This window comes from Aspergillus pseudoviridinutans, assembly GCF_018340605.1.
Source record: "Aspergillus pseudoviridinutans IFM 55266 DNA, scaffold_9, whole genome shotgun sequence".
Lineage (NCBI taxonomy): Eukaryota > Fungi > Ascomycota > Eurotiomycetes > Eurotiales > Aspergillaceae > Aspergillus > Aspergillus pseudoviridinutans.
Window position 1 is genome coordinate 1,376,677 of NW_025091289.1, and position 24,820 is coordinate 1,401,496.

General features: G+C 51.0%; 8 protein-coding genes across 8 annotated transcripts; 5 read left to right on the forward strand and 3 right to left on the reverse strand.

Moving 5' to 3' along the window:
* Positions 1-1,803: 1,803 nt before the first annotated feature.
* Asppvi_011303 (putative APSES transcription factor Xbp1) lies at positions 1,804-3,314 on the forward strand (the record flags this gene model as incomplete). Its single annotated transcript, XM_043307133.1, has 4 exons — positions 1,804-2,050; positions 2,107-2,222; positions 2,270-2,354; positions 2,410-3,314. 4 exons carry the CDS (start codon positions 1,804-1,806, stop codon positions 3,312-3,314), a joined length of 1,353 nt encoding a protein of 450 aa, XP_043163068.1.
* A 2,689-nt stretch (positions 3,315-6,003) lies between these two features.
* On the reverse strand, positions 6,004-6,986 carry Asppvi_011304 (uncharacterized protein; the record flags this gene model as incomplete). The annotated part of the gene is made up of 2 exons (XM_043307134.1): positions 6,004-6,523; positions 6,664-6,986. The coding sequence occupies 2 exons, from the start codon at positions 6,984-6,986 to the stop codon at positions 6,004-6,006; spliced, it is 843 nt and encodes a 280-aa protein (XP_043163069.1).
* An 832-nt stretch (positions 6,987-7,818) lies between these two features.
* Asppvi_011305 (uncharacterized protein) lies at positions 7,819-8,330 on the forward strand (the record flags this gene model as incomplete). Its single annotated transcript, XM_043307135.1, has 2 exons — positions 7,819-7,844; positions 8,048-8,330. 2 exons carry the CDS (start codon positions 7,819-7,821, stop codon positions 8,328-8,330), a joined length of 309 nt encoding a protein of 102 aa, XP_043163070.1.
* Positions 8,331-8,426: 96 nt separating this feature from the next.
* Asppvi_011306 (glycoside hydrolase family 55 protein) lies at positions 8,427-10,769 on the forward strand (the record flags this gene model as incomplete). The annotated part of the gene is made up of 9 exons (XM_043307136.1): positions 8,427-8,483; positions 8,559-8,609; positions 8,663-8,886; positions 8,967-9,093; positions 9,160-9,241; positions 9,288-9,562; positions 9,667-9,694; positions 9,766-10,334; positions 10,395-10,769. The coding sequence occupies 9 exons, from the start codon at positions 8,427-8,429 to the stop codon at positions 10,767-10,769; spliced, it is 1,788 nt and encodes a 595-aa protein (XP_043163071.1).
* Positions 10,770-11,361: 592 nt separating this feature from the next.
* Asppvi_011307 (DNA topoisomerase 2) lies at positions 11,362-16,771 on the reverse strand (the record flags this gene model as incomplete). Its single annotated transcript, XM_043307137.1, has 4 exons — positions 11,362-13,203; positions 13,258-16,227; positions 16,307-16,627; positions 16,697-16,771. The coding sequence occupies 4 exons, from the start codon at positions 16,769-16,771 to the stop codon at positions 11,362-11,364; spliced, it is 5,208 nt and encodes a 1,735-aa protein (XP_043163072.1).
* A 2,359-nt stretch (positions 16,772-19,130) lies between these two features.
* Positions 19,131-21,932, forward strand: Asppvi_011308 (putative GTPase activating protein (Evi5); the record flags this gene model as incomplete). Its single annotated transcript, XM_043307138.1, has 3 exons — positions 19,131-20,140; positions 20,197-20,553; positions 20,606-21,932. 3 exons carry the CDS (start codon positions 19,131-19,133, stop codon positions 21,930-21,932), a joined length of 2,694 nt encoding a protein of 897 aa, XP_043163073.1.
* A 172-nt stretch (positions 21,933-22,104) lies between these two features.
* Positions 22,105-22,604, reverse strand: Asppvi_011309 (uncharacterized protein; the record flags this gene model as incomplete). Its single annotated transcript, XM_043307139.1, has 3 exons — positions 22,105-22,292; positions 22,357-22,468; positions 22,530-22,604. 3 exons carry the CDS (start codon positions 22,602-22,604, stop codon positions 22,105-22,107), a joined length of 375 nt encoding a protein of 124 aa, XP_043163074.1.
* Positions 22,605-23,299: 695 nt separating this feature from the next.
* Asppvi_011310 (SDR family oxidoreductase) lies at positions 23,300-24,283 on the forward strand (the record flags this gene model as incomplete). Its single annotated transcript, XM_043307140.1, has 5 exons — positions 23,300-23,375; positions 23,419-23,477; positions 23,526-23,900; positions 23,950-24,147; positions 24,200-24,283. 5 exons carry the CDS (start codon positions 23,300-23,302, stop codon positions 24,281-24,283), a joined length of 792 nt encoding a protein of 263 aa, XP_043163075.1.
* Between the last annotated feature and the right edge of the window lie 537 nt (positions 24,284-24,820).

The window sequence follows — 24,820 nt, forward strand, 5'->3', positions numbered from 1 at the left end:
TCAAATTTTTGTTCAATTTTTGAGTTGTTTCTAACCGGATCCGACTCGGAGGGAGCCAGGCTCGCCCTTACGGACAAATTTACGGGCAATACTGGGTCTCACCTGGCTCAAGTGGCTGATTTAGTGGGGTCTCCTTGATTGGGAGCAAAAGCAGCTTCCCGTCGTACGGGAAGAAAGCGCCATGCAGCTATCCGCGGTCTCAGACCTCCCTACTGCCCGCCTCGTCGAGCCATCACTGTTGAACCCGTTCGTTCATTGGCCATTGTTGTCCAGTCAGGTCTAATCTTCCGGCTGATCTAGCGGTTGATACCATCTTCTAAGGTCGAGGTCATCGACATGGATGGTCGATATCAAGTTACGAGGGCAAAAAAAGTGACCAAAACACTATTTCACCAACCGGGAACGGGAACAACCATAGATGGTCAACACAAAATAGTATTGCGGTACGAAAGTTTGTCGATACCCTCTTTTGTTTTCCATAGCTATCTAGTCCCTTTGGGGTCTACGCTCGTCAGACCGCTGTCTCCATCTGTTTGCATGGTGGGGATCTGGAGCAGGAGCAGCAATAGACATGGCCCAGCTATGCAAGACCTCCACATGGTGGCAGTCGTTCCTGAAACGTTATCTACCATGTCTCTTCGTTAAGCCTGCGTCATCTCTTGGTCTTGGGTAGCTGCAGATCAGGAGTGGAACAGGTGAAGCCTCGAGAAATTGAAGGGCATGCGTTACTTTTGATCGGGCTAGTAGGGGTCACAGGTCATGGCCGGGGCACTGAGAGGGGAACGGGAGGAAGAAGAAAAGAGAGAGGAAGAGGAGCAAGCTTTCTGTCATTGCCGAGCGGGCGCTAATTGAAGCTCTGTTGCAACCGAACCGTTGTCTGGTTAAACCTTGGGAGTACCTGCTATACTCTAAGGGTGCTTGAGGTAGGGCAAGTCTGGACTCGCCATCGCAGCCTGGCCAATCTGAACGTGTACCTCGTGATGAATCCTGGGCCCAAGTACCGGTGAGGTTGTTCTCATGCCGAAGACTTCCCACCTCAATCCAAGACATCCGCTCAACTCAGACGTCTAGATCTGGAGTCCAGTGGTAGACCTGGGTTCACCGCTGCCTCCTCGTTATGGAACATTGCCTCGAAACAGAGGATTTTGCACTTGCTGGAGTGACTTCTCAGTCTGGCTGGCTGGACAAACAGAGTATAGCCATTTGGGCAGCTTTCCTAAGACGCCGTGACTTGTATCCACTCTAGAAGGGGATCCAATTCAGAACAAGCCTCCTAACAAAGAACTGAAAAGGTGTTGCCCACTTGTCTCTTGTGAGGCCCTCTTACATTCTATTTTCTAATTTGACTCTTTGGGCTAGTCCGGTGATCGCCCAAAGCAGTACGGTAACCACACATTTGCGTACCCTTCGTACGCGTCTCTGCATCTCCCATCCTTTTGTTTCCATTGTCTCTTATATTTTCCTTTGGCACTGAGCAAGACCTTCTAGAATCCTTTCTTCCTCAGTGTCTTAGGGATCAGATCGAGCGATTGACTTTAGCCTCATCCTCTGTTGTTCGTCAAGTCAGATAAATCCTCTCCCAACCTTGACCTTTTGTCTTCTTCAGTGTCTCTCTTAATCTCCAGCTTCGAAGAGAAGGTTATTTCCAGAAAAACTCACTTGAGATCTGCTGACTCTACTTTGATCTCCACCCTCGTTTCGAGCACTGTTTACATGGCGTCGATAGCATCCCTGTTGAATCCCCTTCCCGGCCCGAGCCAACAATCATTATCAACTCGAACACTGGCAAGCTCTGCGGTCAGTATGCCTTCTAATACGCCCCGCCCTAAACGACCCAAGGTTGCCAAAGATGCCGCGATCTTCACAAAGGCTAAGCCTAGGGGGGAGGTCCGGTATCCCCCTTGCGAAGAGCGAGACGAAGAGTTGGCTCAAAAGCACCGCGAATTTCGCATCCATCCCATGGGCGATATTGCAGAGTACGCAAGACACATACCGTATAACAGTGACAAGAAATCATTCCAGGAGCGGACTGGTCGGGAGAGTTTTGAGGGTGAGTCACAGCAGACACCACATCCCCAAGAGTGCATATGCTTACAGGCTCTCTAGTCTTTCAGTATACGTTTAAACTTCCCAGTGACGAGAAAGAATGGATTGTGATGTGGGATTACAACATTGGTCTGGTACGGACGACGCATCTCTTCAAATGCAATGACTATTCAAAGGTATACTGCACGATTTTGGCTGCTAGTTCTTGACTGACTGAGGTCAGACGACTCCAGCCAAGATGCTGAATGCCAACCCTGGTCTTCGTGAGATTTGCCACAGTATCACTGGAGGAGCACTTGCCGCCCAAGGTATTTGACCGTCATTTTCTGTCTGTATTCTCCTGCTGACTCTTTACCTTTCGAGGCTACTGGATGCCATATGAGGCAGCAAAAGCGGTGGCAGCGACATTCTGCTGGAAGATCCGACACGCCTTGACACCATTATTCGGCCTGGATTTCCCATCGATGTGCATTCACCCTCAGGACCGAGGACGGTTCGGCCGCATGGTCATCGACCCGGCTATTGTAAGAAAGTCTACCGAGACGGCAAACTACTACCGCATGCTTGAACTCCAGTCTCCGTCTTACAGTTCCCTCCGTCTTCTTCGGACAGGAACCAATTTCGGTCCGACCTCAGCAGGGAGCTCTGGGTTCGTGAAGCGACTCATACCCCGATCCCATCAGCACCGATGCCCAGATAGTAGGAGCGGCTACGGGTCGTCCTCACCGGAGTATCATGGCGACACATACTGCGTCTCTCCTGTGAGCCCGTTCCGGAATAGCTTCACCCCCGTCAATACCACCCGAAGCTCCGAAGTGATCTGCTCCGAATTACCCTCGCCGCGAGCGATGCTCGCTACCATTGCCCCGACACCAGACCGAGAACGCACAGCAGGAAGTGAGGAGGATTCCGGGTCTGACGAGACGGGCTCCTCGACCATGTACACGGAGAGTACCAGTACCGCAACCGAGGTGCTCTCCATGGATCTTGATGCTGACGACGATGGTGATGACGAAGATTACCGCGAGAAAAGCGACCGAAGCGATAGGGGTTCCGTCAAGTCGTCGAGTTGTGACCATAACCGAAAGATAGAGACCCGTTCCAAGCGGAAACATAGCTCTGCGCTCTTCGCGCGAGAAGTCAAGGCCGCGCATGCCTTGTTGAGTTTGCACATGCAAGAAGCCACGGGCAGTGACGGTGACGAAGAGCCTCTGCTGATGGCCTCGAGAGGCTTGAATAGTAGGAAGAGACGGAGGGCATCTGCTTGATGTTTCGGTCTTGATGAGTGATGATGACGAGGTCAGGTTAGAAGGACGGGTTGGCGTTATTTCATTTCCATGGCCCGGTTTGGTTTGTCTTCAGTTTACATGACGCACTCTCAGCAGAGACAGCAGATCGAAATTGATTCTCTTCTGCCCTCCAACCCTCCAGACCAAAATCTTATATACCCACCACTACCACAGCATACAGCGACCACCCCTTACCACTCCCCAAACCCGTAGATCACAACGGCACAACCATCATCACAACACTAATACACCTGACAGTCGTAAGCGTTTACTGCACCTGCAATGCGCACACCATCTCCCGACCACGAATGCTGATCGCCGAAGGTCATCCGGGTAGGCGGACAGAGTAGCGCAATGCTTGCTGCAGGACCTCGCCGGCGGCGTCACTTTCGTTCTTCTTTAAAAACCCATATCTTGTCTTTCGACGATAGCTTCGACTCAGTTCCACATACTTGTCCAGCTGTCTGCGCCCGGCGTTGCCAACCCGGCGGTCTGAAGATGTGCCTGTGTGGTCGATGATGTTGGAGGCATTACACTCTATAAAGAATAAACTAGAGATATTATTAAGCTGCTGAAGTTTGTATTTGAGGAGAATGAATATAAGTATGAACTGAAGTTATATTAGTAGATTATACAGCGTGGAATATGGAAATACTTATATAGGATACTGACTTTTGATAACTGCTTGAACGAGTGCCTTCCTTAGAAAAGGCCATTTTCCGTGCAATGTGGACTGAAGATATGACTCAGGATCAATTTAGCTTTACCAGTTGTGGCTGAAGAGCTGCAAGAAATCCATTTTGTTCTTTTTTAGAGAGAGGTCGCATACGTACTTGATTTTCTAGGACGGTCAATAGCTTACTCTTTCCGTTTTAGTGCTCACCCCTCGCTGCTTTTTGCTCACGGAGTAGATCTGAGCACAATCTGAGCGCGCCCTGAGCAGCCTGAGGCAATCACTGAGCACAGGTGAGCAGAAGGCTGAGCACACTGGGCAAGTAGCCTCAATAAGCTGCACTCCAACTAATAATCGCCCCCTTCAACGATTCTCCCCTCGCTGTCTATTTTCGCCCGCCACACTCCCCCAAAGCCCGGCACTGCCATCAGGAAAGAGACGTATTGGTCGAGCTCCTCCCATTCCTTCTGATGCCCGCGGACTCTTTCCCCAGTAGGGTTTTGCTATAGTTGATCGTGCTGCACAAATTCTACAAGACATTTTGGTGGGCTTTCTCAGTCGAAAGACAGCACAAGCTCAGATGTTCATGGGAGCAGCTCCGGATATCTCAGGAGTCAAGGGATCCTCAGAACGCCAAACGGCGCAAGCCAATTGATACATCTTATGACGTTCTTTTCGAAAACTTAACGGGTAGAATGGCGTGCCAATCTTCCCCGCCAAAATACGTAACGCTGAAGATCACCAAGTGGATGAATGAGATCGAAAATTAGTATGTAGCGTTGATTAGTTGTGATAGTCATAGCCTGAACGGTTTGAGATCTACAGTATAGAGGGATATCGGATTCGTCCTAATCCGTGTAAATTCCTTCCGTGAGGCTCTATTCTTCGTTGTCCGAAGCATCCCGATGGGCTTAAGCACAGGACAATGCCCCAGCAACATGTGGGCATAGCTGGTGTGATGGTCGTTACGTCGTACATGAATACAAGTAATGCCTTGAGACTATTTAAACTGCAAATGGTCCCCCATCTAGTAATATCAGTCTCACGCTCTCAAGTGAAAGGGTGCTTGATTACTTCCTTCGTTAATCAGACTGTCGAGAGAGCAAGAAAGTTCTCTAGGAGTTCAATGGAAACAGGCCCTGCAGACTCGAGATATTTCACCTGTTCGATGCCTTTGATGTCGGAATGCGGCCTCCTTGTTCATTTGTTGCGATAGGTAAATGTAATCTGGTAGATGGGGTGGATATTCGTTTCGTTCGCTTTGCTTATGATTACAGATTCCGGATACTGTGACGCGAGAGTGATACGGGTAGCATATTCATGACTCCGAGATCGGGAGCTGTGTCCTGGGCGCTCAAATGAAGCATATGGCGTCTTTGCCGTCATTAATACCGGTTGGTTGGTGCATTCATGCGCAGGCTTGTTGCATCTAATGGCAATATGCAGTTTTAAACTATTTAGGTCTTTCTATTGAACCTCACACGTACTTTTTCTCCAGGACGAATTACAAGCCTTGTCGAGACCAATGGTGGCAATTATGGCCTGAGTCCCCTTTCTAGCCGTTCGGTTGTCCGGCCACTACAAAGTTTACCTGATGCTTTGGCACATGTCGCATTGCCCCAGGAAACCCCCTCAATGAGATCTACCAGAGCACTTCAGAAAACTGGCGCGCAATCCACAGAGGCTGGCAGCAGAGACCCGACAGCGCCTAAAGACGAGAAAGTAAGCAACACCTTTTACCCCTCCGGAAAACGACCAGTGCAAGGTCTTAATGTGGCGCATGTCGAATCCATTCCAACCGTCGGAGCTGATCAGAACTGAGCAGAACATAACAGAGAATATGCTCGTGTACGACATGAAGATGCGAACAGTGGACATATCATCCAGATCCAAAGCAGCAACGGCCGATACTGCTAATGACTAAGCAGTGAATGGGGAGGCGCGAGGTGGTTTTAACTCTTTTCGGGCCACCAAAATTCCTGGCATCGAAGCCTTTTAGGGAGAGCCTCGACATCCTCGCGAAGCCAAAGAAGCTTGCTGATTGGAAGGCTCCAGCCTCTTCTTTCTACGCTTCTTTTGCCGACAGCAAGCACATATACAGCACCCGACGACTGCGAAAACCGCAATAATCGGAAGTCCAACAACGAGAAACCACCTTGTCGCCGTGTCAGACCCCCTATCATGATAATTCTCGCTGTTGTTGGTGTTGGTCGGCCCCGKGGGCTCTCCACTCGAGGACTCGCATAGCAGTCCGCCTTCCACCGCGGCGCCCGGAACCCAGGAGCTCAGTGCAAGGGTAGTACAAGCACCAATATCCGGCGGTGGGGGATGAAGGGTTGGCACATCGGTCGAGGCCCAGGTGATGTGCCATGCCTCATGCATGCGTACCGTCGGTACCGGGCTCGGGATGGTTTGCCGGGGAAGCAACGCCGTAGTGGCGGACACACTTTGGAAACACGCCGGTAGCGAGGTGCCGGGGATTGGCAGGCCGTATAAGGTAGAAAGGGTGAACCTCCTATTTCCATAATTAGTGGAAGGGTGCATCTACCAGCCAGCGGAAGCGACACCAAACCAAAGAGAACAAGCTAAGAGGATCGAAGCAAAGTCGCCTGGCGTTTGAGGACTGTGGAAAAGAAGGAATCAAGCGTCACTCACTCGGAGCAGCAAAAGGCGGTGGTTACACTGCGTGTTGCCGCTGTCATAGGGCTTGCCGACGACACCGTCCCCCCGATGCTATACGCCGTCCACCCGGCGGGACAGACGGCGGGGCTATATTTAAAGCGGGAGCTCTGGCTCACACCCCATCCGGATGGTTGGCAAGACGGAAGTTCCTTCGAGACAGACAGATGATACGAATGTTTGGAGTAGAGCAGATAATCCGTGGTGCTGTATTGGTTGCCACAGCCGGGTGGTGGGATAAAGGGGGTCGTCAGCGGCTGCAGAGAGATATCACTAGTGGACACGGTCGTAGCAGACATGATTGTAATGAATGCCCCGGAATATCATACTGGGACGGATGGATGGAACCTGGGGCTGTCTCGGCTATCTCATGCTTTAAGAATATGACAAGATTCCAGTTGTAACATAAAGGGACGGGGACATGATGGCGACTTGGCACAGAGTAATGCATCCTATCACTTAAAATATGCTAATATAAGCTTGGTTACTAGGCAGATCAAGAGGGGGTGGAAATGAGCTACAAGCCACATTTGGCCCCCACTCCCATTTGGCCCGTTCAATGATGGCACTATTATAGTACGGAGCACGGAGTATGGAGTATGTAGGAACATAGTCCCTAGACCCTGCCAGTGCATCCTGCTGTTCGACCCTGCGGCTGCCCCGTGCACGTGTGCCAGCAAGCCCATATCATTGGTGTTGAGGACTGGTTCATGCATGTCAGATTATCAACGTCTGCGCTAGGGCAACATGGGGTCATAGATAGCTTCATCTACCATCAACCTACTGATGGCCTCCGCAACAAACACCGCCGCAATCCACGCCAGATTCAGACATGGACGGTGTTGGGACAATCCAGAGCCATCCTTGGGGAATCTATACAATCTAACAGAGATCCTTGTCAAACTAGCAGCTCGACCAGCTGTCAGCACTACCTTAAAGAAGGCACAACTCCGCTCACGTGTCGCCATGGGATGCAGTCTCCCCGGAGAAAGGGCGTGAACAACACTCTGCTCATTGTTCTTCCGAGCCAGAAGAGCGGCGACATTGGCGTCTGTAACTGCAGGAATCAGCAGTAGCAGGGTTGTCCTGCATATCCCCCTGTCCAATATGCGATATACCCCTTAATCAAGCATGGCTGATTCGGGCTCAACCTTGGAGTAACTGAGCTCTGTATATAAATTAAATAGCGCAGTCGCTCCATTTCCCTTCTTTAACAAGGACCAGATACTTGTTTGTTGAGCTGACCTGGCTTATTTGCTCCTTTTTGCTCCCTTTTGTCACTGAGCAAGATGTGGATCTCTCTTTCTGCCACTCTTTCCTGGATATATATCCTTTCCTATTTTGTCCTCGTCCTATCCAGTTCCCACGCCCACTGGGACCATGCTGCCCATCATCGAGCGTTTATCTCCCCTCGGGGTGAGGCGGCTGTTTTGCCCCCAAATGTGGTGGTGCACAACGCGACCTCGAGTGAGATTGCAACCGCCCGTCAGATAGTCAGAGAGGCCGTTGCGGAAATGACCAAGCGGAATCAAGCCCGTCTTGCCCGCCCGTCATGTAACAACTACTCTATGAAGCTGGGGACAAAGCTGGGTAAGCGTGACGACGTGGATGCACCGCCGCCTCTACTCAATATCACCGACTAGATTGCCCGCGCGGCAGCGCTGGTGGCCAAGCTCGAAGCAGGTGGCTCGGCTGGTGGAAACTACACCAAGTTATACTGGAGGGCGGGAACGTTCTGGATGGAGGGGATCGAGCGAAAGGGTGCCATCCCGTGGGGAGATAATCCTGACTACAAGGTATCTACTCTCCGGCAGCCAATTCCCTCAACATCTTCAATCCCAAAGACTACGCTGACATGATGCAACTTGTAGGTCTTTCGACATGTCGTCAATGACTATGGGGCTGATCCCACAGGTCAAAGAGTCAGTATGCCTAACGGAAGCACAGTATAGACGATGGGACTAAACAATGGTAGGATTCTACGGCAGCAATCCAAAGGGCCATCAATGACGGTAAGCGATGTGGCGCCGCTTGCAATGGGGCCACTACCAAAAATGCCATCGTATATTTCCCTCCCGGAACGTACCTTGTGTCTAGCTCGATTAGCATTTACTTCGGCACTCAGATCATTGGTGATGCAATTAACTTGCCAACCATCCGAGCCGCCTCGAGCTTTGTCGGTCTCGGAGTCTTGTCCACGTACGTCTACTTGATAACGGTGGAGACGGGCCCGATGGCAATGCGCTGGAGTGGTATATCAACACTGCGCGGTTTTATAGCCAGATTCGCAATTTGAAGATCGATATCACGGCAAGCAATCCGGGTGCCTATGTGGCTGCACTCCACTATCAGGTGGCCCAGGTGATGACAATTGAGAATGTTGAGATCATCGCAGATTCTGCCATGGTAGGTGTTGAGACTTTCAAGTCCACTAGCACTTAATTGGAGCCGGCTGACTATTTTACCTGACAGACTCAGCAAGGCATGTACGCGGAGAATGGTAGCGGGGGCGTCATGTCAGACATCACTTTCACCGGCGGCAACTTCGGGATTTGTAAGTGAGACCTGGCAGTCTAAGCCTCAACACTGACAGCTCACAGATAGAGGCAGTCAGCAGTTCAGTGCCGCGCGGTTGACATTTAATGGCTGCAATACTGCAGTCAAAGTCATCTGGGACTGGGGTTGGGTGTGGAAGAGCATCACGGTCAAGAACACCAAAGTTGGATTCCGACTATACAACGATGCCAACGGGCAGATCTCAGGCTCGGTGACCATTATCAACTCGGTCTTCTCCAGTACCGAGTCTTTTACAATTGAGATGGCCGTCCCAGTTAATGTCATGGACTCCGGATTCACCGGGTTGGTTTTGGATAATGTCCGGCTGGATCGTCCAATCAAAGACCATTAGAGTGACAACCTGATCCTCTCTTCCAGATATTACAAGAGCATATGTTACTACCCTAAGCTGCCCCCATTCAGGTCACAATCTTTGCTGATTCAACAAACAGTATGTGATGGGGGCAACATACAAGGAAAACAAACAGTCCTGGACCAACGGGCCAAAGGACTATGACTAAGAACCCTCTCTCCTGGGACCATCCATCGCGGGACTTGATGTGGCTCCTTACTTTGAACATCCCAGGAACCAGTACACTAACAAAACCGCAGTAGACTTTATTCATCTCAAGGATGAAGGTGCTGCTAGCGATGGCTCAATAGACAACACAGACGCTGTTCAGAATGCCTTCAATAAATATGGCAATGGCAGCAAGATCATCTTGGTAGATACCAGCACCTACATCATCAAACGCACCATTACTGTTCCCAAGAATGCAAAGATCATCAGTGAGACCTGGTCGCAGTTTGCAGCATCAGGAGGTTACTTTAGCAATGCCAGCAAGCCCGCGGTTATGCTTAGGGTCGGTAACAAGGGGGAGGTCAGCAATATAGAGCTACAAGATCTCATCTTGACAAGCAAAGGTCCGACCCCAGGAGTTATCCTGATGGAGTGGAACGTCGCCGCAGAAAGCGCAGGCTCAGCCGCGCTGTGGGATGTCCACATACGGCTGGGGGGTGCAACGGGGACCAAGTTAACGCTGACAGAGTGTCCTCCGATCACCACTGGGACCAATCCATCTTCATGTCAAGTGGCTAGCATGCTCCTACACATCACCAAGCGGGCTTCAGGCTATTTTGACAACATGTAGCTTTGGGTGGCAGACCACATGATTGACGATCCGTTGCTCAATGACCCATTGAACAACATGGAACAGCTCTCCATGTACAGTGCACAGGGCATGCTGATCGAAAGCCAAAAGGCCACATGGCTGTACAGGACAGCTTCGGAGCATAGCGTCTTCTACCAGTACAACTTCAATGGCGCCCAAAACATCTTCACCACGTTCTTGCAGACCGAATCACCTTACTACCAGCCGACGCCGAAGCCCCCTGCACCATTCGACCAGGTGGTCGGTACCTTTGACAGCGATCCCACGTACGGCAGCGATGGCAGCGATGCGGACGGCTGCGATGCCTCGTGCGCTGTCATCATGAAAAACCTCCGAATGCTCAAAGCACTTTGATTTTAATCCACCATTCTCTGAAAGTCTGAAAGTAGAAACAGTGGCAGTAAGACCCGATCCAGCTCGATTCCTGTAGACTCAAACTTTCTTGGAATCATCATGATGCTAGGCATCCCATAAGTCCTCGAGCCATCACAGGAACTGACAAACAGCTATGACCACACAAAGCCAAGTCCTTTTTGGTCAAGGATGGGATGATGTGCATCTTCTGCTGATGCCCAAGGCCGAAGCCTTTCCTTAGGGGTTTTCTTGCCCACTGTTATAGATACCCTTAGGGATAATAGTCTACCCTCTATCTTATCCACATGGGCCGGTTCCAAGACTGATACTAKACAGTAGACAGAGATTACTCATGCGAACCACGCACACTAATTAGCAGCTGTCCATGGTAACGCGAGTTATATTATGTCCCAGGCATGATAGTAACTCACTATGTATGAGGCTGATCGAAATGAAAGAACCCATAGACAAGACGACACCAACGAGATGTAACCATAGAATCCAAGTGGAAAAAGAATTGCATGAAAAAAAGAAAAGAAGAGAACAAAGAGCGGGTATCCAGACGATCAACGCCTATGGACATTCTCTCCCTCTAGTCACTGTCCTCATCATCAAAGTCATCGCCCGAATCTCCTCCATCGTCGTCCTCGCTGTCATCCTCAATCACGTACGTCTTCTTGGCTGCCGCAGTCCGACGAGCTGGCCGGGCCGCAGTCTTCCGCTTAGGGGGCTCATCATCCTCCGAAACGTCCATCTTGCCTGCCGGAGAGTCCAGGATGTCGTTGGCCATGGCATCGATGTCGTCATCTGACAAATCGTCGACAAGCTGCTTCTTCTTGGTGGCTGTCGCCTTGGCCTGCTTCGATGCATATGCCTTGGCGGCAGGGGACAGAGTCGTCTGCTTGAGACTAGGCGCAGGAGCAGCCGGCTTCGCCGCATCCTTCTTTGGGCGGCCACGCGGCTTGGGGGCAGCTGCGGGCTTTGAGGCCGCAGCCGTGGTTGCCGACTTGCCTTTGGCAGCTGGCTTACCCTTGGCAGCTGGCTTCACGGGCTCATCGTCATCGTCATCGTCCATGTCGAAATCATCGTTGACTTTGATCTCCTTGGGCTTGACCTGCAGCGATCGGCGGGGAGAGTTCTGAGGGATTAATTTGCTGTAGTCCGTCTCATCCGCATCGAAATCGGTGGATAGCTTCGAGGGCTTGGAACTGCCGACCTTCAACCCAGAGGAGCTGCTGCTCGGCCTGGAGCGCTCAGAGAAGAGCTGGCGTGAGTCGGTCGTGGAGTCACCGGTAGCGCCTCCAATGCCCTTGACCATCTTGCTCACATCTCCAAGAAGATCGTCGCCGTTATCGCTGTCGGAGTCGTCCAGGGCCGTATAGTTTGTGATTTTCCGGCTTGTCCTAGTCGGCTGGGACTTGGCTGACTTAGCTGCCTCGGCTTTGGCAATCTCCATGAATTCATCGTCATCAAGGTCGTCGTCATCCTCGTCCTTGGGCTTGGGCTTCGCCTTGGCCGCGGCTCTGCCCTTCTTAGGAGCGATGTCTTCAGAATCATCATCGTCCTCTTCCTTMGGCTTAGGAGCCGGTTTGGCGGGTCCGCGGCTCTTCTTCGGGAGGATTTCTTCGTCCAAGTCGTCCATGACTTCATCCTCATCCTTTATCTTGGAAGCTGCCTTGGTTGCTGCTCCCCTGTTTTTCTTCGGTAGCACTTCTACCTCGAAATCATCATCGGAATCGCCTCCGTCACCGGAGGGAGCAGGAACGGGAGCAGGCTTCGCGGATGGCTTGCCCAAGTAGCTGAGAAGACCACCTTTAGGTTCTGTCTTCTTTGCAGCCGCTGATTTCTTAGACTTTGGAGCCGCAAAATCTTCGTCGTCCGAATCATCGTCCAGGGCCGCCTTGCGCTTCTTGGTTGCTTTCCCCCGACCAGTGGCAGTCATGAGCTTCGCCGATGTACGGCGGCCCATGTTAGCGACCTTGCGCTGGCGGCGAGCTTCATCCTCAAGCTGGAATCGCCATTCATTGATAAAGTCATCAAGATCGCGTCTCCAGATATCTTCCTTGGAAAGCTTTATTAAGGCGTCCATCTCAACCTCCTTCTCTCCGATCTGTCGTCGCAGCTTCTCCACGCGCTCGTGGGTTAGAGACCACAGAGGCATGCCAAGAAGATAATCGTAAGCACTCGATAAGACCTCTGTCTCGTCGTTGCCAGACTCCTCCTCTTCCTCCTCGACCACTGGCGCATCCTCGCCAGCCTTCACAGCGTCAATAACCTTCGGGAAGGCCTTGAAGCCATGTTTCTTCAACTCGGCGACAAGAACAGGTTTCTTCTTCTTTGAGATAACAAGGTCACCGTCAATKATCATCTGCACGAAACGAGCCTGATTGGTGAGCTTGTCCAAATCCTTCTGAAGTTCATTGAGTTGATATTGCTAGAACTCTAAGTCAGCATGCCTTCAAATATGCAAGGTGTCAGAGCCACATACCTTGCGACGTTCGTAAAACTTGAGACGAACTGCGTAGAATTCCTTCAAGATATCGTCGACGGAAGCGTACTTGGTGATCCGGCCCTCAGGGTCAAAAGCAACCAGATTGGTGGTTGCGATGGTCTTGGACAGCTTGAACTTCTCCTCCAATCCTTCCGACACGGCGGATTTGATGTTCTTCTCGTCCATTTGGATGACAAAGTGTACCTTGGTGTGCGTGTTGTAATCCCTGTAGTCCTTGATGAAGGATGGCGTTTTCTCGGCCTTGATAATTTCCTCAAGTTTATCCTTGAAGTCCTGTGTCCAGGTGCGGATGGGAAGTTCAGTAATCTCCACCTCCTTGTCGCCGGTCTCCTTGATAATACCGCTGAACTTGAAGCGGTCGCCTCCAAGAGCTGTGACTTCGCCGGTGAATCCGCGGAACCACGGCTGCATGGGCTTGATGGGCTCGCCGTCCATCAGCCGCTTGAGGTTGTCCACGATGTCTTCCGGGTTGTAGTTAGGGATTGAAGAACTCCAACCAGTGCCGATACCGTCAGCACCGTTGATCAGGATCAGAGGCACAACGGGAACGTAGACCTCTGGCTCAATCTTCTTGCCGTCATCCTCGTTGTAAGTGAGAAGGGGGTCATCCGCAGCGTGGAACATACGACGGGCAAAGGGCGACAGCCGCGTGTAGATATAACGAGCACTAGCACAATCTTGACCGCCTTGGAGACGACTTCCAAAATTACCACTGGGCTCGAGGCAATTGATGTTGTTTGATCCGACAAAAGTCTGTGCGAGACCGACGATGGTCTGCTGGAGGGAGGTATCACCATGCTGGTACGCGGTCATACCGGAAACGTGCCCCGCCAGTTCAACCACTTTCATATCCTTCTTAAGGTTGCGACGGAAACACGTGTACAAGACCTTACGTTGACCAGGTTTCAAGCCGTCGACAACAGATGGAATGGACCGCTGATTGTCAGCCATACTGAACAGGATGAGCTCCCTGTTGATGAAGTCGGTATATGTGATCTTCTCGACGGAATGATCCAGATAGGTTCCAGGCTTGAACTGGCGCAGCCATTCCTTACGCTCGTCCGCCTTCTTCTTGGAGAAGGCAAGCTCAATGAGCTCCGTCTCATGATCCTGAATGGTATGGAACTCCTTCAGATGGCGGTCGAGGTCACGGAAGTAGACCTGGGCATCTTCAGTCGTGCTAGTACCCAGACCCTTGTAGTACTTGTGTTCCCAGCCGCGTTCATGCTTGTGCTCCTCTTTCCAGGCCTCATACTCGGGCATGGTGAAGAACGAGCGCTGCTTGGTAGGGTTCTTAGGATCGCCTTTCCAAACCTTGACAATAGGAGTGATGAACTCAATCAAGAACTCGGGGATCTTCAGCAGACTAGGAAATTGAGCCTGAAGAAAGTTGATGAGCAAGCCCTTAATATGACTGCCATCATGATCCTGATCGGTCATGATCATCAGATGACCGTAGCGCAGCCCGCGGGTATCGGTGTATTCCTTCTTGTGTTGTAAACCAAGGAAGTTCTTGATATTTTGGATTTCCTGGTTCTTCGAAATCTGCTCAAACGACGCATCGCGGACATTGAGCAACTTTCCCCGCAAGGGGAAGACACCGAAAAGGTCGGGTCCGACGACCGCCCGGCCAGCCATGGCAAGACCCTTGGCCGAGTCACCTTCGGTCAAGATGAGAGTGCAGTGGTGACCATCCTTGGTACCAGCCTTGTTGGCGTCGACCAATTTCGGGTTGCTCATGCGGGTGCGACGCCCACCATCCGTTTTCTTCAGCATCTGATCCGCCTTGGCTTGGGCGAAGTGCAGGATGTTGTTCATGACTTCGGTCTTCAGGATCTTCTTGTAGAAGTCCTCTTCAAGAACACATTTGCTGCCGAACTGGCTCGACTTTGTTGTCAGCTGCTCCTTGGTCTGGGAGGTGAAGGCCGGGTTCACAATTAGAGCGTTCACAAAAATGAAGATGTGGTTTCGGATTTGGGCAGGCTTCAGCGTCGCTCCGTTCTTGTTCTTCTTCTTGACTTGGTCAGCCAACCTGGCGCAGATTTGATCCGCAATGTAGTTAACGTGGGTTCCTCCCGAGGTAGTAGCAATGGAGTTAACAAAGGACACCTGGTGAAACGAGCCGTCCGAGACTGTAAATCCGACTTCCCAGTGAGGGTCTGGGCTACAGGTGATGATTTCCTCCTTGGCGTTGGTGTCCTCTTCGCCCCGTTCTCGGCGGATGGCCTTGGTGTACATTTCCATGTACTTCTTGAAGTTTCGGACTGGGATGCGGCTACCATTCAGCTTGACAGCGACCTTGGCAGTTCCTGCCAAATCGTAGACACGACGTTTGACGAGAGCTTCAAAGTCATCGTCCATGCCCTCCATTCCGAATTTGGCGTAGTCGGGCTTGAAGGTAACTTTAGTGTAATCGTCGCCCTTGGCATCGGTGATCTTGGCCTTGCCCATCTTGGACATGTTGCTGGTCCAGGTCTGCTTGTACTTTTTCTTTTGACGGGAGTCTTGAGTTTCGATGGTGAATTCGGTGGAGAAGACGTTGCAAAGCTTAGCACCGAAACCGTTGCGACCACCGGTCACCTTCTGCTGGGTGTCGTCGTAGTTGGACGAGGTTAGAAGATGGCCGAAGATCAGCTCGGGAACGTAAATCCCTTCTTTCGCATGTATCTCGATGGGAATACCGCGACCGTTGTTCCAAACACTGATCTCCCCCGACTCGCGGTCGATGGTCACACGGATCTCATCCATGTTGGCATCGTTTTGCTTGTTATCGGCAGCGTTGACGACAATTTCGTCAAAGATCTTGTAGAGACCGGGCACATAAGAGACCTCCCTGTATTTCATTCCCTCCATTTCCGAATCGTACACCCACATATATTGGGTAGTCCGTTCGACGGATCCGATATATGTATCTGGACGTTTGATAATGTGTTCAAGTTGTGTAAGCTGGTAGACAGTGCCAGTTAGCATGTTTCCTCCGCATAGTGGAGTCCAAAGGTCAGTGCAGAGTCAACAACAGACTCACCTTCTGGTACTTCTCTGACGCATTGTTGGACTGTGCAGGTTGATCGCCAACTTCCCCTCCAAATGATTCGTTCTCCACGTCTGCAAGAGGCTTCGAACCTCCTTTCTTGCTAGCAGGAGCCTTCTTGACCTTCTTGGGAGGCGTATGTGAAAGAGAGGAGTCGTCGTCGGACATTCCCTTGTCGTCAGACAGGTCATCCTCACTATCGGGCTTGGGTCGCTTTTTTGACGCGGTCGCCTTCGCAGCTGGCTTAGCTGTGAGTTTCGTTTGAGTCATTTTCTTTGGTGCCGCTTTCTTGGGGGCGGCCTTTGCCTTGGGTTTCTACAAGAAGACAGGTGTCAGCACGAGCTGGCTGGATTGAGAAACTGCCAGATTTTTGAGAATTCATACCGGTGCAGGCTCAGGGACGAAGTCCGAGCTACCATCGTCCTCAAAGACGGAGCCCTCCATGATAGAGTCATCCATGATGGGGGAATGTTATGAAAGATTCGAAAAGCACGAGCGGAGAAATGAAGCGGAAAGAGGCAAATCTGGGGGGTCAACGAGTGACAAAGGGTTAGTAGGAACGAAGGGATGCCAGAGACTAAACCTCCCGCATGCTCGTAGGAGAAGGTGAGCGAGAGATGATGACAAGGCGATACCATTCCCTCTCAATTCCCGTGTCGTCGAGTTCTTATGGTCTTTTCCCTGTTGTTGACGCGCTGCTCTTGTGGTTAAGGTTGCTGCCAGAAACTGCATCAAGCCACGCGGAACATTATTTTTCCCGCCGAAAGTGGCGCAAAAGGGGCCTAAAATGGAAATTCCCAAACAAGCTGGCCCAAAGAGGAAAGCCGCGACCCAAACAATTCCAGGAGTGGAGGTCGGGGAGGGGAAATCAACAACACAAAGTCAGCAGTAAACACTAAGAAACGAGGCTACCAAACGAGGCTACCATTTGTAGACAGACAAAGAGTTACTTGGTTTAGATCTATTATTAGACCTGGTCAGCCTTCTAGTTGATATCGACCAGCTGTGAGCTCGTTCGCTGAGAAACAGACCAAGTCGCCCTAGACAACCATAGGTAGTATCGTTTGCAATCAGAAGCTTGGGTTCCTTTTGTCTGCCAGCTATCTGCTCCAGAAGCTCATTCAGAAATGTCATAGATTTCCTTCGTTATTTCAATTTGGCACTATGTTAAGGGAGGGTTTAGTTGAAGGATATACTCCATACCGAGACTGATACTTGACAAGGTGTACCTGCATACCTCTCAACAACATATAACAGCAGAACTCGGTCACAGCGTCTTGATGGAAGCCAACAATAAGGGTTGACGACCAGTTGACACGCTGGAGAGCACATATATATTATAATGATAAGAGTGAAAATCTGTATGTCACCTATCTCTCAGTCCGTGTTCAATTTTAGCCTGTCATTCACACCTAGTGTCTAGTATACAATTCATATCTTATCAAGGCTTCTAGTGTTGAATAGGAACATCTAACAAGACAATATAGCTAGTTTAAGCAGCCAAAGACCTTAGTAAGTAGCTGAAAAGTAGCAAATACGCCTAGGAGTTATACTGATGAAGCTCCGGACATTGACATGTTGAGAAGCGAGCCAAATACATGGATTAGCAAGGCATGTATAGGGCAGTACCGAAGTATCACTCCGTACTCCGTACTTGTAGGCCCCCTGATGCGACATTTCATTATCGGTGCACCGATGTGCCTGAGCAGCCTTACCAATTAATCATCATCCCAATTTTCAAGATCTCGAAATCATCAAAAACAGAAAACCAGAAGGACCATATCCTATCCCAATTCGATCGTGCGCCTTCCAGAGCGCATGGACAATGCCGAGGGGATCATCCCCGACCGCTGGATATCAAATTGACCACCAGTACGGGTTACCTAATCCTTATTTTCTAGTAGTGTGTAACTGTACCAGAGTAGTTCTGATTCCTGATCCTTATTGCAGTAATTCATACCCATTCAGACTCAATCCATGGTTCAAAAGTCCCCCTGTGCGGAGAAATGACTGGTCTTATGGGCCTGAGTGACTGCGTGCCTTGCAGATCGGCCTTACTCCAAATTCAGGGACAATAGCGGACAGACATACTTGGATTCTTCCACTCACTAAGCAAAGAAAATCATCTCCATCAATATTGACACCAGCAAACCGGGAAAGACGTTCAAACTGAAATCATCAAGAATAATTATTGACAAGGGATCGACGTGGGCGAGGCCTTGACGCAGCGAGATGTATGATTCGTGGTTTTCGCGTTTCTCGAACGCACCAAAAGTGGGCTCGGGCTGCCCCTATTTCATCCATTCATCCTGTCATATCCCACTCTGAGTCCTAGCATGGCTGCTAGTCAGACATCGCTGTCCACTAAACCGGTCTAATTCATTATTCTAACACCCTGAGGATCCACCATCTAGACTAGGAGTCCATAGATTCTAGTAGTGTCCTTCGACATTTAGCTTAGGGAGGAGCCTTGAAACACCACCGCTACTTCGCCCACCTCCCTCGACTCCTCCTATACTGCTTTTTTACTCTCAGTTGGCTTAAGGTCTCGCGAAGTCGGTGTTCACCACGTTCTCTTTGCTCTCGTTTCTAGAAGCGATGCTGCCGTTATTGGCGGTTTATCGGCCCTTCGTTCAGCTCATTTCTCCTTATCGCCCTCTGGTTTTGGGTTAATCCTCTTCGGATATTCCAATTTCACATAGATACTGGCTGCGATCTGCAATTGAGGCCTTTTTTGACCGATTAACTGTGGAAGAACGTGTGATAGATCTACGGTGGACCATTCACAATCAAATCCCTAATAAACAGCACATCGACAATGGAGAGCTCCGACCCGATCGCGTCTCGCGCGCATCCCTCGAACAGCGTTTCCGATAACACTGAGCCAACGCATCCGAATCATACCGACTCAATGGTGACGGTCCCTCTATCCGACGTGCAGTCCAATTCCGAACATTCGCAACCCGATTGGCGGACGCTTGATATCCCTCGGACGCCAGTCGAGTCGACCTTGCCTGGGGAGATGGAGGTATATGGTGAAGATAATGTGGGAAGGGAAACGACGCCGACCCGCGACTGCGTGAAAACGGAACTTGTGGCGGATTGCACCTCGGGTGCTCCGTCTGTTCGGTCCCGTAGCAGCGAAGAATATGAACGAGGCGATGCAGTCAATTGGGAAGAATTGGATAAAACAGAAGAGCAAGAGACCCGTGGCGAGGGATCTGATGAATCGACTGCTCTTCTTTTGGCTCGGTTGGAGCAGGAGAACAATGCTCTAGCGACGAATCCCAAGTCTGTGAGTCAGCACCGACTGCAGACAAGGGCATCGCGAGGGCAGTCACTGCACCAAATCAAGCGGTTGATTAACGAGGACCCTCGATCGTCTCTGCGATACTCTCAGCTTCCCCCTCCTCCCATGACTGAGCTCGAGTTCTGGGCTGCCTTGGTCGCGGATTACCCTCAGACTGCCCAGCGATTGCCGACTTTGACCTCCAATAAAATTCGCGGGGGTATTCCGCCGCCGCTTCGAGGCGTAGTCTGGCCCAGCTTGGCGGGAGCTCGAGATTCTGCGTTACTAGCTGAATATCAAAGGCTGTGCGGCGAAACAAGTCCGTACGAAGGATTGATCGGAAAAGATATTGGTCGCAGTTTTCCAAACGTGGAAATGTTTCGTGATCCCCACGGCGAGGGGCAGCAGATGCTGGCGAGAGTTTTGAAGTGTTTCAGTCTCTACGATACTAAGATCGGCTACTGTCAGGGGCTGGGATTTGTCGTCGGACCCTTGCTGATGCACATGACCGATGCGGAAGCGTTCTGCGTACTAGTACGGTGGGTTCACTCAACTAAATATTGTTCTATCTCGAGAGCAGAGCTGATTGTAACAGGTTGATGGATCACTATGATCTGCGGACATGCTACCAGCCTGATCTATCCGGTCTCCATTTGCGCGTGTATCAGTTCCAGAACCTCCTTGCGCGCCACCGTCCCGCTTTGTTCGCTCATCTGGAATCCTTAAATGTGGAGCCGATCTATGTGTCTCAATGGTTCCTGTCCTTTTTCGCAGTGTCCTGTCCTCTTCCCATGCTTCTTCGAATTTACGATGTCATATTTTTGGAAGGGGCATGCGAGACCTTGATGCGTGTCGCCTTGTCGCTGATGCAAAGGAACGAGAAGAAGATTATGGCCTATACTGAATTTGAGGATGTGATGCAATTCTTGCTGTCGAGGAGTTTGTGGGATGCGTGAGTCTGCACGAGCCTTGAAATCCAGGTACGAACTGACTGATATTCGCAGATACGCTTGCCATGCGGACGACTTTGTCAATGACTTTGTCTCGCTGACATCGCTGGTCACTAAGGAAAGCCTGCAGGCTTTGGAAGCCAGTTACAACCAATCGCAAGGGGTGCCGACCGGCATCACTTTCCCTCAGATGCAGGCTGCGGCCTCGAGATTCCTGGGCCGATTCTGGGCGGGATCAAGCTCTCAGACGAAGTCCTTCAATCTCAACCCCAACAGCGGCAGTATGTCAGCTCGCGCCAGTGTGCGCCGATCCACGTCCAAACAAAGCTTGACCTCCACGCTCAATTCGATAGAATCGACCTCCGATGCGAGTACAGCGCCGACGGAGCTCTCAGCAGAACCACCCAAGCAACGAGCCAAGTCGGCCATGTCGCACAACAAAGATCGTGATCTGCACTCACAGATAGAGGATCTGCTGATGGCGCTAAGCGATCTCCAGCGGCAGCATGCAGATCTTACGCGGAAGCTGCAGCAGGAGCGCGAGGAACGGGAGGAGGACCAGGAGTTGGCGAAGTCCATGCTGAACTACATCAAGGAGATGGAGGCGGATGATCCGCCGGTTGAGCTTATCAGCAAAGCGGAAGAGAGATTCGTGGAGGTAGCCAGCACGAAGCGCGACTCGATCCCCCAGACAAAGCAGCAACTCCGTGAGGATCTCAATCGGTGGAAGGAGATGCACGAGGTCGAAGCGGGCCGGTGTCTCGATCTGACGCGTCGCATTGACGAACATGAACAAGAGAACTCGTCGCTGAGAGAGCAGTTGCGCGAGGCTCGCAGCCGCATCCAGGATGGTTACCGAGATCGTCAACGCCTGGAGAGAACCATCCGGGAGCTGCGGACCATCAAGACGTCGACGCCCGACTCGCCACCAGAGTCGTTTGGCTCGCCAACCAGTGACGCGGGAGAGAGCCGGTCGCCCAGCGGGCTCCGGGAACTCAAGCTGGGGCGGTCGAATTCGCAGAAGAGCACGACCTTCAACAAGAGGTCGAGCAGCCTTGGACTCCAGTCGGTCCTGTCAACAGAGAACCACAAACCTGCAGCGGAGGAGACGCTGCTGCTGGAGCTGGTGAACGCCAAGACGGCCGAGGCGGTGGCCAAACAGGAGCTGGAAGAAGTCAAAGCGAAGCTGGACTCGTTGAGGAAGATGATCGGAGGGCAAGGATCATTGTCACGAAGCGATTCGCGCAATTCCTATATTGGCCGGTCCTCGTCGAATCTCACCAAATCAGCCACAGAGCCGGTTAATAGTGGAGGAGGATTCTTCAGTGGCTGGGGGCGGCGAGCCGTGTCTTCCAACGATTCGTACGCAGAAGCCCGGTGATTGTCAGTCTGTCTTTGTTGCATTGGTGTCAGGCACGTTGGATAGGCGTCTGGTTTTCTCATTTCTTCAAGTATATGATACCTTATTTGTATATACTTCACAGATTGTTATTTTTACGAAGACTGTACTAAATTCATACTTATATCCACTGTCCACTCATACAGGAAAGTGCTTACTGAAAAGCAGCCCAGGCCTGCAACGCCCCCATAGCCGCAACAACCACCCCATTCGCCTTGACCCCCTTCTTGAAATACCACCCAGCACTCACCCATACAATCGCCGTCATCAACGCCGCAATCCCCTTGTTGACGGGCTCCGCCAGCAGCGCCGGATTCTGCGCCCAGTTGTAATTGATCATCGCTGCAGTCTAGCCTCAGCCCCAGCATCTTCCCAAGTGCAATAAGGATAAGGGATAGGGACGAACCAGTCATGAGGAAAAAGGCACTACCCTGGTACCAGCCTGCCTTGGCGCAGGTGTAGGCTAAATTAGGCAGTTTGCGGAATTGAGGGAGGGATTGCCAGTCCCGTGCTGAGATCTTCAAGCATTTAGTATCTGCAGTTGCAGATGTGATGGGATGGGGTGGGGGAGAGTCGTACAGTATGGGCTACGGAGATGAGGAGCCAGCCGATGGAGGTGGCTCTGAGCGGGGTGGAGGTAGTTGAGAGGGACATTTTGGCTGTCTGGTTTGTTTCTGGTGATTATTATGCGATGCGGTGATGTGGATGTGGAAGATTGAGATCTTGAGATGGTGTTGAAATAGAAGATGGTGATGACGCCAAGACCGAGTTCCTCGGCTCAGGATGATCGTGATTCATGATCATGGTGCTATGGGCATATAAGACGACGCCTTGCATTTAGGGATGTTTATACCTGTATAGTCTGTGGACACTATAGATCAGTTACAGGTATTACTCTTGTAGGAGCCTATTCTCAAACCCTATATGGGACTACTGTGCCATTGCACTCCTTTAGGGATTCACACATATACACTCCCGGCGCGATCGTCTATAAGAGGGCAAGAGGAGAGCTTGACAAATTCCTGTCTGGCTGAGTGCTTGAGAATGACTTATCTCTTCAGAATTTGGAAGATATGTGCATATTCTGAGATCAGGAAATGTTGAGTTCCAGGCTAATGTCCGCCGCGAATTTTATGATTCTATCAAGTATGATCGCGATATTGGCTACTGTGGATAGAGGACCGCTGTATAGAAGTCTTTAGCCTTTGGATTTACCTGCCCTGTTGATAAGAGCTGATCATTTCCTGGTTTACCGTCGGAGGGCCTCCGATGCGGGGTTGACGTATTCGCGGGGAGGATATCTTCATCATGCATTCAAGAGCACCTCTTCAGATTCAGCAGCTTACAAGATGGTCCTCGCGAAACCAGAGAACAAACATGTCCTCAAGGCCTTTGACCTCACGGGCAGAGTGGCCGCTATAACTGGTAAGTTGCCAATGTATGCATGAACACAAAGCTGATCAGACAGGCGGCGCTCGCGGCATCGGACTGGAAGTTTCTCGTGCGCTGGCCGAAGCAGGCGCCAATGTATGTCTTCATCCATCCCTTCTTATAATGAGTAAAGCTTATAGTCAGGTCGCATTGATTTACAACTCGTCCACAACGGCCGCCACCACCGCCGCAGAAATCGCCTCCGCGAACAACGTCAAGGCCGCAGCCTACCAAGCGAATGTCAGCAACAAGGCTGAAATTGAAAGGACCATCCAGCAGATTGCCTCCGACTTTGGACGGCTCGATATCATTGTCGTCAACTCGGGGATTACCTCGAACGTTGCGGCGGAGGACTACACGGCCGAGCAATGGAAGGAGATCATGCAGGTGAACCTAGACGGCGCGTTCTACACCGCGCAGGCTGCCGCGCAAATCTTCAAGGCCCAGGGACGCGGTAACGTCATCTTCACTGCGTCTGTGAGCGCGACGCTGGTGAATGTTCCGCAAAAGCAAGCTGCGGTATGCTTTTCTCATGTATGCAGCTGCATAAGATTGCTGACGGGAGTAGTATAATGCCTCAAAAGCGGGGGTGGTGCAGCTGGCCAAATGTCTGTCGGTTGAATGGGTAGATTTCTGCAGGGTGAATTGCATCTCTCCTGGTTTTATCGAGACTGATATCCTGGATATCCATCCCAAGGAGTGGAGGGAGAAGTGGTATAGTATGGTCCCTGCGCAGCGGTTTGCGGATACGTACGAGCTGAAGGGGGTGAGTTTTGTTGCCTTTCAGGTGAAGTGCAACAGTGCTGATTTGGTCACAGGCGTATGTGTTTTGTGCCTCGGATGCGTCGAGTTATATGACGGGGGCTAATATTGTGATTGATGGGGGATATACTCTTCCATGATGCTCATGTCTCCGGTGTATGGCAGGATGCACATTGTTGATTCAATTCTCAGTAATTGATAAATTGAAGCATATAAGCGTCGAGCTGCGTCATAATCATGAAGCCAACAGTATCATATCTTCTCCATTGGACCAGTCCACTGAAGCACCAGATAGAGCGAAGAGACTTGCTGAAAAATGATGTAAGGTGGGCTGCAACGTCAGTTGTGTCTCTATGATTTGGGTAATAACTCAAGATGGTATAACCTATCAAGCGAGAAGCAAATGATCAGCTGCATAGGCCTGATGATGTAGCGCCGTTAGGGAGGCAATCGAACAGACCTCTTTGTGTTGGCAGTCCAGATGTCATTGGCGACATTATTCCGATAGTAGCTGCCCCTACTGGAACTAAACTAGAGATTTTGTGCAGTAAAAGCCCCAGGAATTTGGAAGAATTACTTGTAGAAGAATGAGTGTCGAAAGGGCCAATCATGGGTTGTGTATGTAGGCGCTGGGATAAATCTCGCCATTCGGATGTGCAAGTTCCAACACCTAGGTA